The sequence below is a fragment of the Paramisgurnus dabryanus genome, chromosome 11, assembly GCF_030506205.2.
Source record: "Paramisgurnus dabryanus chromosome 11, PD_genome_1.1, whole genome shotgun sequence".
NCBI classification, from domain to species: Eukaryota; Metazoa; Chordata; class Actinopteri; order Cypriniformes; family Cobitidae; genus Paramisgurnus; species Paramisgurnus dabryanus.
The window spans coordinates 20,533,338-20,544,767 of NC_133347.1; the positions used below are offsets into that span (position 1 = coordinate 20,533,338).

The following is an 11,430-nucleotide window of genomic DNA, read 5'->3' on the forward strand; positions in this document are numbered from 1 at the left end:
TACATATATTTCAGAATTATATTATAATTAAATAAATATATATATAATATTTACATTATAAATGGCACATTTACAAGGACAATAAAATACGATTACACAAAGCAAGTGATAATTCACAATTTATATAAATAAATACATTGATTTATCTATTTATTTATTATTATTTATTTATTTTACTTATTTGAATTTAAAAGGCAGAATTTCTTGTAAAGCTCCAATGAAACAAGATTTATTGTCAAAGTTGCTGCAAGACAAATACATTTGAATTGAAAATGTATCTCTTCATGTTTATACATCCAGCATTACTCTTAAGTCAATTATATATTTATTATACACAAAAATGTATATGTATATTTTACGTAGGGGATCCCTCACTTAAGGTTCATCATATTTGGTGGTCCTTGGCATCATAAAGTTTATAACCCCTGCCCTAAGCGATACCCTTGATATCCTAAACGTGGTTGAAGAAAACAGGCTTTGTTAAACTGAAGTCATTACATTAGATTGAGGTTGACTCCCTCTCTTATAGCTTTCTGGCAAACCCACACTGCTCTTTATTTATGGTGGCACAGAAATAACCGCCTACAATCCAGCTGTTATTATTTTAGTTCCTACGACATAATCTCAAAACGTATACAGATTTTTTTACATCAAGTTATTTTTAGCTCCAGTGATCACACAAAGGCTTAAAACCATATGGTGGGGAACACATATGGCTTAGAATATAGAAAAAACATAAATACGTTTTCGACATCAAGGCCATACTAGTCACATTTTTACCTGGTATAATTATCTTACACTTTTTTGCATTTATTTGCCTGTGTGACAAAACAATTATTTAAATGACCACAATTGAGTCTTGTCTTCCTCTACCGCACATCTCTAAACTAAGTTCACATGTTTATTTTCTCAGGATCCCCTTTGGTCATATGTGTGGTATCTATGACATCATCACTAAGCAGCTACGGCGAGATTGGCAAGTAAGTTACCATGACAACACAGCAGCGGGACATAGCATGGTTAACAGATGTCCGGTTTAATGGAACAGATGACTTTGTCTGACTTCAATCCTTTAATAACAATTGTCTTCTTTATCTTGTTTTCTCTTTTCATGTTTTTTATTTTAGTTGCTGGCTTTCTCTTAAGAATGGGGCAATTTGGGCTTTTGTAGCCCCTGCGTTGTTTGTTATAATGGTAGGTAACCATTAAAAGAGATTTTCGATCGCCACAGAAAATACTTTTATTAGATATTGCTTGATTAAAACGACCTCTATAAAAACCATGTTAAGTTGGTAAACTCTGTAACTTTCACATAATGTGAGCAAGGATACCAGAAAGGATTGGGGAACTATGGTGACCCTGCAAAGGAGACTCCACCCAAACATCTGCTTAACATACGTATAGTGGCGGTTTCCCAGACAGGGTTTAGATAAATCAAGGACATTTTACAAACAAACCTTACAAAAAACAATACTGGGGTGCATCTTGAGACAAAATAATGGCACTGATATAAGTTAAGATATGTAAGTACACTCTAAGAAAAAAGGTACAAACGCTGGGATAGTACCCTTTTAAAAAGGTACACCCTTGTACCCAAAGAGTGCATATTGGTACTTCAAAGGTACATATTGGTAGTTCAACGATACATATTTGTACCGAAATGACACCTTTGTACTTTTATTTTTGACAGCGTACAAGGTGTTTTTAAATGAATGTAGCTTCAACATGCATTTTACTCTGGGACTTGGATAAGCCCTGTACGGGAAACCGCCCCATAGAGTGTTATACAGATATTTTAGGGTTAGGGTTAAACTTTAAAAACAAACATTACATGGTACATAATGAACAACTTTATAGGGCAAACAGCATTTTATTGGAAAGATCAAAATATGTTTTTAACAAACAATGAGCTGCACATTTCTGATCTGAAATGTTAATTGTTTTACAAACCGAGTTAAAATTCAACCCCTAATCAGCTTAATTTGTCAGTTAAAGGAACAGTAGGTAAGAAATATATATCAATTAATCATAAAATGGCCCTGATATGTCACTAGACATTAAGAAATCATTTTTATTTCAAATACTTATATCACTGACAAAAGTGAAGTTGCAGCCCTCAACTGATGTTTATGTTGTCATTTTGTGTATTGGCCATCAGTTGTGTGATTGCAGTACCAGTTTTGGCCACAATCCTACATAGTGTTCCTTTAAATCTACCATTTCAGATTAAAAATTATGCTGGGTAGGAGCGTGTAATGTTTATAATGCTGTAACCTCTGCCCTTCAGGTCAACATTGGCATCCTGATAGCAGTGACACGGATCATATCGAGGATCAGTGCCGAGAACTATAAGGTTCATGGAGATGCCAACTCTGTGAAGTGAGTGATTATAAATCCCACATTGATCGTTTACTGTACTTTCATCTGTAAAATACAAACTATGTCTATGTGTCTCTCTAGGCTTACGACCAAAGCCGTCGCTGTACTCCTTCCCATCTTGGGCATATCGTGGATCTTTGGTGTTCTGGCGGTGAACGACCACTCCTTGCTCTTCCAGTACATGTTTGCGGTCTTCAACTCGCTACAGGTTAGACGTCACAGCGGCACTACCCAAAACCCTGCACGGCATCAATCACAAATCATTAGCATGATTTCCAAAAAAAATGATAAGCGATTTACAAAATATGGTACATAATAATGTTTGACAAATCTTTACCTGATGTAAACTAAAGCGACCTCACAACACTTATCTTTTATTTGTCTTTCATCTCAAAGGGCTTCTTCATATTCCTGTTTCACTGTCTGTTGAACTCTGAGGTAAGAAATTGTTTGTGCAGCTGCGTGTTGCACGTCTGGAGAAAATGTGACGTAGCGGTAGCAAACAGCAGGCTGGTGTAAATGATAAAGTTTGTTTGACTGCTGCTTTAAACCTGTAAAGCTTGTTGAATGCCCCACCTAGTGGTAAAGATTTGAACTTTCATATCTGTATATAAATTAACCCAGTCTCACTGAGTTGCGTATAAATAGCACGAAGTGTGAAAATCGTGCAATACATACGGCAATTTCAAATTTGGCGTGCATATGATACGCCAGTCCTTACCATTCAGTTAAACAGCGCATTTTTTTGTCGTTTTAGTTATTGGTTTCTCCGCTTTCTTTTTTTTTTTGCTATTTTTTTTCCATTGTCGCTTGGGTTTAGGGTTAGAACAACTTTTTGTTACATAAAAATGACATCCAAACCAGGGGCGTAGGCAGAAATTGTATTTTGGGCGGGCCGGAGCAAAAGTGAGTGGGCCTATAGTTTATCAGAATAAAATTACTTAAATAATAAATAAACCTTAGAGTGGAAAAAAACAATAGACAAACTGCAAAAACAGTGACATCTTTACTTTTCAATTTTTGGCGAAGTCAATAATAAAACACTGTCTAAACATGTTAAACCAGAGCTCAATAAAGGCTGGACAAACCAGGCTTATTCAGGCTAGTCAGCAGTGCAAAAACAGTTCACCTGAAATAAAGTAGGCTAAAAATAAATTGAAATGACGAAAACTCTCAGCAGAGCACGGTTTGAAATAAATAACAACACACTGCCTAAGTTATGTTAAATCAACCATATACAGTGCAATCAGCCTGTTGGAAATTAAGCTTTTGTGCCAAAAATAGCAACTCGTTTAAATTAAACAATGTAAGTTTAACCTATAAGGCTGGCATACATCTATACACAACACACCACTAATCACTTCACGAGCAAAAATAAGGAAATTAGTTAAACAGCATGCCTACCGTTGTTGTTTTAATTCTACAAAACAAGACGCAAACGCCTGGGTTTGATGTTGAAAACAGAAATGATCTCATTATAGTCCAAAGAGTCACAGAGTTCTTTTTCAAAAAACAAAAGGTTGTTGAGGCGGGTAGTAACTCATGGATGCAAATTGGGTTGTGAAGGTGGTTCATCAATTGCAGTTAGGTCGGCGGGTAACCTGTGTCAGACTGACCGGGAGAGAGCACTGGAACTGCCGCCAGGGAGCAAGCGGCAGCCGGCGCCACCAGCGTCTGAAGAACTGGGCTGGTAATACTCGGTAGATGGAGGCAGTGGCGTATCTTCTTCATCAAATCTTGCTTTTTTAAATAACACATTAAAGAAACTTTAGCCATTATTGTGGCAATGTTAATATTAGCTAAAAAAGCAGTTAGCAAAGTTAGCTGGCAGACTGCCAGAGCCCGCCGGCCGCCGCCCCCCACAGAGTCTATCTATCAGAGCTCCTAGCAACCAAGCAACCAATTACGTTTCGGAAGCTTCCTACAACTTGCTTCAACAATTCCATTTTATTTAGAAAGCAAATTAAACACACACCAGTCAATAATAAATCCGGTTTATGTTAATATATTTTATTAAATACATTTGAATAATAAAAATAAACTAAAAATGTATTTTGGTTAAACTTGCCTGGGCGGGCCAGGGAGTTATGTGGGCGGGCCAGTGCCGCCCTGGCCCATTACTGGCTACGCCCCTGATCCAAACCCCAATCCTAACCCTAACTCCAAGCAACCATGGCTTAAAAATAGACAAAAAAAACATGAAGAAACCTGTATATTAAATAACCTCCTTGAGCAAATCTCAAATCTAACCCTAAACCCAAGTGAAAATGGTTTTAAAAAAAAACAGAAAAAAATAGAGAAACCAATAAATAAAACTACAAAAAAGATGCGCTTTTTAAGTGAATGGGAAGGACTGGCGTATAATATGCACGCCATATTGGAATTTGGCGTATGTATTGCACGATTTTCACACTTTGTGCTATTTATACACAAACTACATGAAACTGGGTACTGTAGGATACACCAAAAAAAATTTGAGTGGTCCCTTCATAAATAAACTGTTTTTTCTGTAGTAACCATGTTTTTTGTACCAAAATCAGTTATATTGTGGTAAACATGGAATAGAATAGAAACAGTTTTTTTAACCGTAGTAAAAATAATGGTTAATTTTCTCCATAGAGCCTAGTGAATAGGTTTTAGTATAGAGTTAATGTGAAATCCTACATGAAACATACCGTAGTAATTAGTGATGCACGGAATCCAGGTTTCGGATTCGACCGAATACTGGGCTTTTTGACGGGGTCGGCCGAATCTTAGATTTTTTTCCACCGAACCGAACCCTAGGCTTGCGCTACGCTGGTCGACGTCACGTGGCCGTTGATTACACACATCGGGTGCTGACGTGGAGATAAGCTTTTTGGTTTTTCGGTGAGCCTTAGGGGCGGTTCACATTTCGTGACGCACCTGGAAAAAACTAGCGCATCACACCGCATCGCTTTCATTATGCATAGGCTTATGGTACTTTATAGGCTTACTTGTCATCCTTACATAATGTTGCCTATACTTTTTTTACAGTTAAAATCAAATAAAATGAAAAATATACTGCTGTGGATGTTTACTTCATTAATGTATTTTACTTTGTTAATGAAATAAGGATGAGAGTAGGATTTGGTATTCGGTTTCGGCCGAATCTTAAACAGTGGATTCGGTATTCGGCCGAACCCAAAATATCAGGATTCGGTCCATCCCTAGTAGTAATACTGTAACCTTACCTTAAATATTAAATGACAGTACAGTATTTACTACAGTTTTTCAATTCACCATATTTAATACTACAAAATATTATAGTATACATTAATAAAGTGTACACTACAGTTTATCACTGTTTACTATAGTAAAACCTAAACTGTTAGGGGCCAGTCATACCAAAAGCGTTTATGGCAGTTGCAGGCGCCTTATTTGAATGATATTCTATGGGCAGTGAGCGCATGCGCGCTGTTTATGCGCACCGAGCGGCTTGCGGTTTTTGCCGCCGGCCGCAGCACGCCCCTTTGAAGTAACGCTGAGAACGGAGAAGCGCCCGACGCCATTTGGTTCTTTCCATTGTCCAATCGAATGAGGGGAGAGGCAAGCCTTACGTTGTGGTGAGGGACGTTTACAGTTGCTTTGAAGAACCGGACTACACTCGCTCACTCTCTCCTGCGTGTTTGTGCACCTCTCATCCTCAAACAAGGTCAGAGAAGGCGACCTCTTTTTAAAGTTTCTGCTAATATCATGACAGTTAACAGCAAAAGAGCACTCACGCTTCAATATTTGATTTATTATATATGAATATGGATTTTTTTTTAAAGAGCAGTGCGACGCAGCTTTTTATAAGTGAATGGGAAGGACTGGCGTATCATATTCACGCCAAATTGGAAATTGGCGTGTGTTTTGCACGATTTTCAAACTTTGTGCTATTTATACGCGTTTAAAGTGCGGTTGGTGTGATTAGCCCCTTATACAGTTTTTTCATATGGGATTTTATATCAATCTTTCATATTTAAAGGAGCTGTCCGCAGTGTTTCTACTTAAACTAATCCCTTTTCAATTGCCTTTGTGTGAAGGGGTTGTAATCTCACATTAAAATGATCCACTTTGCAGGTTTTGCTATTACCTCTGAAAAAAAATATTATAATTTTTATGTGAAAGTACCGGGCCGGATTTGGCGCGAAATCCAGTGACGTCACCTGCATGCGCGTTGTTCAGTGAAGTTCACTAATCGTTTCCGTTATCTTACCGTAAATTTACCTACGTAATACCACATTACATAGGCTAAATGCAGTCAATTAAATGTTGCAGTGGGAGTTTACCTGAGTTTCCAGCATGTTGTGTGATGCTTTCTCCGGTGTGTTACATCTCAGTCTGGCCGTCGCTCATGAGTTCGAGCACGCGCTTGTAAACTTATTGGTTGCAATCTGAAACATTGCCGCTAGAGGCCGCTGTAAATTACATACAGCGCCTTTAAACCACTAACCATTTTGTTACGTTTGTATTGCTGTTTAGGTGAGAGCTGCTTTCAAACACAAAACCAAAGTGTGGACTTTGACCAGCAGCTCTATCCGCAACATCAACGTCAAACCATTTAACTCAGATATTGTGAGTCCTTTCAAAGACCTTCCCATCTTTACATCTGTATTGTTCATTATAATGTTTTGGCTTGATATACTGGACTGTTAGATCCTCATCATGCATCTCACGCCCAATTTGCTGTCTGTATTGTTTTCCTTCACAGATGAATGGCAACAAAGGAGGTGTGACACCCACAAAGATGAACACATGGGACAAAAGCACCAACTCAGCCAACCGCATAGATTTGTCAGCCGTATAAGAATGACAGGTCTTCATTTCGACTGATCCAAAGACAGCAAAGGACAACAGAATATAAAAGTGTTTCCTGTAACAAACGCTGTTATTATGACCCTATAATAAGAACAATCACATTCTAAAAGGACCTTTAGAAGAATAAAGGCCAAAACGCAGCTTTCGGTAGAAATAAACTTGCGACACAAAGTTATCAAATGCAATTTTCTCTTGCTAATCACTTTTTTTTAAAGTGGGATGGATGGATGAAGACACAAGGCCCGCTGTTGGCCTGTCGAGGAACCAGTAATAGTTTGTGAACACTATAATGTACTAACTCTCAAGGAACCGAGAGTCTCGTAGGACAACCGAAGTGTTACCTTCTGATTATTTACACCATGTACCAAACACGTGGACTACTGTTTGGTCTAGTGTTCAGCAAGTACTGGTCTGAAGGTGAAAAGAAGAAAGATTGAAGCAGCGCTACACAACACTTTTCCAGTCTGTGACGATTCCTTTGTATCTGCTACTATTTTGCTTTTGATTATTATTATTATTTTTAAGTAATATTCTGTTACCGTGTTAAATACATCTGAGTATGTTATTTTGCAGATTGAAGGACTGGGTAAATGAATTCTCTGCTATTCCTTTTCATTATAGTCAAGATTATATATTTCATCTAATTTTGTAAATAACTCTTGTTCATGTATCATTTCATAGAGGTGTCCTGCACACTTTTGTGATGAGTTAAATACCCGTAAGCCAGTTTATCACATCCACACTGTAACCGCGTATGTGAATGTGCTGTCACAGTCCTATTTATTGGTACCAGAGTTGTGCTATCATGCAACCATATGTATTTTAAATTATTATTGTTGTGATCATGTTCCAAAAACACTTTGATACTGCGGGATAGACATTCTTATGCTTTATAACAATATTAAAATCTCTAGGGATGCACTGATATATTGGCCTATAATCGGTATCGGCAATTGGACATTGCAGATTGTTTCAAAACAACCGATGATGCAGATCAAAAGGAGCTGAAAACGGATCAGAACTCATGGTCACAATGACAAGAAAATTGCAGTTTGTATGCTCTGCACTTCTAGGATTTCATGACATATTAATTTGAAACGAGGAGTAAAAAGCAAGATTATTAAATGTCATTCTAAGTAATCGAATAACTGTATCAGCACAAAAATTTAGTTTTGGTGCATCCCTAACAGTGGCGGCTCGTGACTGCTCATCCGAGGGGAGCAAATTCAAAATATGTGTTCGGAGTGTCATGTGCGTTGCTCGTGTTTTCAAAATATGTGTTTGTTGCATCATGTGAACCGTATGCATCAGGTGTTTTGTCAAAATAAGTGCCTGCTGCATACGCGTCAAAACATTTATGATAAAAGAAATGCTCACGTTCACAAAATACACGCAAGACACTCCCTTAACACTAAACTCTGATTATGTGAGTATCTGGCAAATGCAAGCTTCTCATTTATCATAAACCCTTTAGACGCGTCGGCAGCAGGCACTTATTTTGACAAGACATGTGATGCGCATAGGATCACCAACATTTTGAACCACACACATTACGGGCTACATACATGTTGTGACGAACTTCACATCGATCTCTTTATTATTTGGACTTTATGGCTAAATCAGCTATTGTTTTGTAGCTTAGGATCAGGCCTAGCCCAGACAGCAGATGACTTCTGGCCGGATCAGCTCCAGAGCTGCCACCTTTGGAACCAGTCTGGCCCAGAGTCGTTTGCTGTGTGAGTGTTAAGTTTAGGGGAAATTCTCCCTGTTTGTGTCAATTTGATTTAGTGTGGACTTAAAAGTACTGCACACTAATTGGTAGCTGGAAGCATCAATAAGTTAGTAAAAAAATTGAACGGACAAACTCATAGGAGGGAGGGATATGTGGAACTTTGACAATGACCAGCGTTCCAATTCTATGGGCGTTTTTAGTTCCTGTTAGGTACTTTAGTTTATCACCAGCAGTTCAAGCCATCACCAAAAGACAAAAAATAAAGGACTGGGTTGAACATTTCACCTAAATGCAGTTTGTAGTTGAATTGTTATTTAATTCCTTGTTTGTGCATCATCTCTTTATCAGGTGATTTTATGTGCGTTTAACCCATTTATGTACTATGTTTATTTGCAGTGCTAATGTTGTTTTACACTCACTTTAATTGTTTGGGATTGTATTGTTTTTACATTTTCACATTTAAATGTAGTCGTATCAGCGTAAGCATTGCACACACACACACACACACACACACACAAATGTGCTTAGCAGTGTTTTCCGATGCATAAAAAATAAGTGCCTTAGATTTACAAATCCCGGTGAAAAGTGTTGTTTTTCATTCATAAAATGTGAGAAGACTTTCTGTGAAGTTCCTGTTCTTTTGCGTTCCGTTGAATTTATTCTGCTTTATTTTAACACTCAACTTAGTTCTGTTTTAAAACTATAAGATTATTAGAAATAAAACTTTATTTAAGTCTATAAAACTGTACTGTGATATGATATATGTGAGCTGTACATATTTGAAAGTCTTATATTGCTACATATAAGTCATCGAGTTCTGGCCATGATTCTGTCACTTTCATCATTTTACTGATATTTATAACAAAACATCCCAAAACCATAGCATGCAATGGTGTGTGATTATTCACAATGAGGAAAGTGACATAACCTGTGTGTTGTTGTTTTATGTTATGATATGAACCACTGTGAATCCTTCGGTGGGATTTGGTGTGACAAAGGATTTCCAATGATAGTGGAATGCTGATTAAAATGACTTGTATTGCGATTTACGATTATGTCTTCCTATGTAAAATGGAAATGGATGTTTTCTATATGACACTTTCATTGTCTTTGCATATTATAATCAAAAGTCTTTGTTAATATTGCACCCATGTGTTTGAATAAAAAGTATTTTATTAAGTATTAACGTTGTATATGGCTCAGACTGATGTAATTCCTGCAGGAAGTGTCATGTTCTAGTTAGTCATATATAAAGTATTACATTGTTGGTATGCCATATAAGGCGATTAAGCTATAACGGGGGACCATATTAAGTCCATATTCACGAACAGATAATTGGGATTTATTGACTTGGTATTTTTGCAATTAAGCAATGAAGGTCCTAAGTGGCTTCTTAAAATGAAAGATTAAAGATGAATTAGAGTGCCGCTTATCCAACATGTTTTATAGTCTGAGCACAATATAAATAAGGCTCCACCAGCATTATGGATCAGTCTTTTAGATGGGGTTCTAAATTGCCTAATATGTCAATATGATATTATGTAATACATAACAAAGGCAAAGTCCCCACGCATTGTTTTTATTTATTTATGACAAGGAATAGGGTGATGTAAACCGATAGAGCCAAGACATGACAATGAAAATTTGATTTAGTGAAGAAGCATTAATGAAATCCTTATGGGCTTGTGTTATGGGGTGGAGAAACCCATACCATCATCCTATTGACACTTCATGTAAAGAAAAAGAAATTTGAAGTCCTAAAATGAGATACCTAAAGCATGTCTTGTTGACTTAAAGCTTTGTCCAGGCAAATGACCAAAAAAAAAACACCTCAGAAAGCCACTTGGAGATTACTAAAAGCTGCTTATATGACTAAAAAGATATGCCTATGTAGGATGTATGATTTGTTTATACAAAAGTACCCACATATCCAAAGTAAAAATAAACACAAACAAAACCTATCAGAAACGTTTCTGGATTTTATTTCTTATTAATAAGAGACAAATAGAAAATTATATTTTTGGATGACGATGATGAGGGCACTAACACGGTTGTGAGTTCTTTATAACTTACGTGTTTTTAACTGTCAAGTTTTTAATTGATGTTTGTTGTCCATTCAATTCAATAAATAAAAAATAAATAAATAAGTGTTTTTAATCCTTACGTGTGTAAAGGCGTTTTTACCACAAGGTGGCAGTGCTTTCATGGATAAATATAACGTTATCATAATAAATATTAAATACAGTCCAGTTTCTTATTCATAAGAAAGGATATGCTTTAACATAGTGTAGTACTACTATTTACTATAAAATACTACAGTATACTACAATTTACGGTAGTTAATACTAAATAATACTACTACAGTATTTTTCATGTACAATAGGTTCATGGTTTTTGTACAGTTGGGTCTCCATTAAAAGTAAGATCCAGATTTCCATTATCCTATTTCTTTCATGAATAATGTTTCTTGTTTGTTTGTAAAGAGGAAAACCAGATAC

The 11,430-nt window shown here is 36.7% G+C and overlaps 1 protein-coding gene across 2 annotated transcripts in view; it reads left to right on the forward strand.

The window, feature by feature from the left end:
• adgrd1 (adhesion G protein-coupled receptor D1) overlaps positions 1–10,097 on the forward strand; it is a 71,592-nt gene extending 61,495 nt beyond the window's left edge. For both annotated transcript variants that reach the window (XM_065247348.2, XM_065247350.2), the window contains 7 exons: positions 914–980; positions 1,128–1,194; positions 2,288–2,379; positions 2,461–2,587; positions 2,776–2,817; positions 6,865–6,957; positions 7,094–10,097. In XM_065247348.2, the coding sequence (XP_065103420.1) occupies positions 914–980; positions 1,128–1,194; positions 2,288–2,379; positions 2,461–2,587; positions 2,776–2,817; positions 6,865–6,957; positions 7,094–7,189 (584 nt within the window). In that variant the 3' untranslated portion in view covers positions 7,190–10,097. The remainder of the gene's footprint in view (positions 1–913; positions 981–1,127; positions 1,195–2,287; positions 2,380–2,460; positions 2,588–2,775; positions 2,818–6,864; positions 6,958–7,093) is intronic.
• Positions 10,098–11,430: the final 1,333 nt, after the last annotated feature.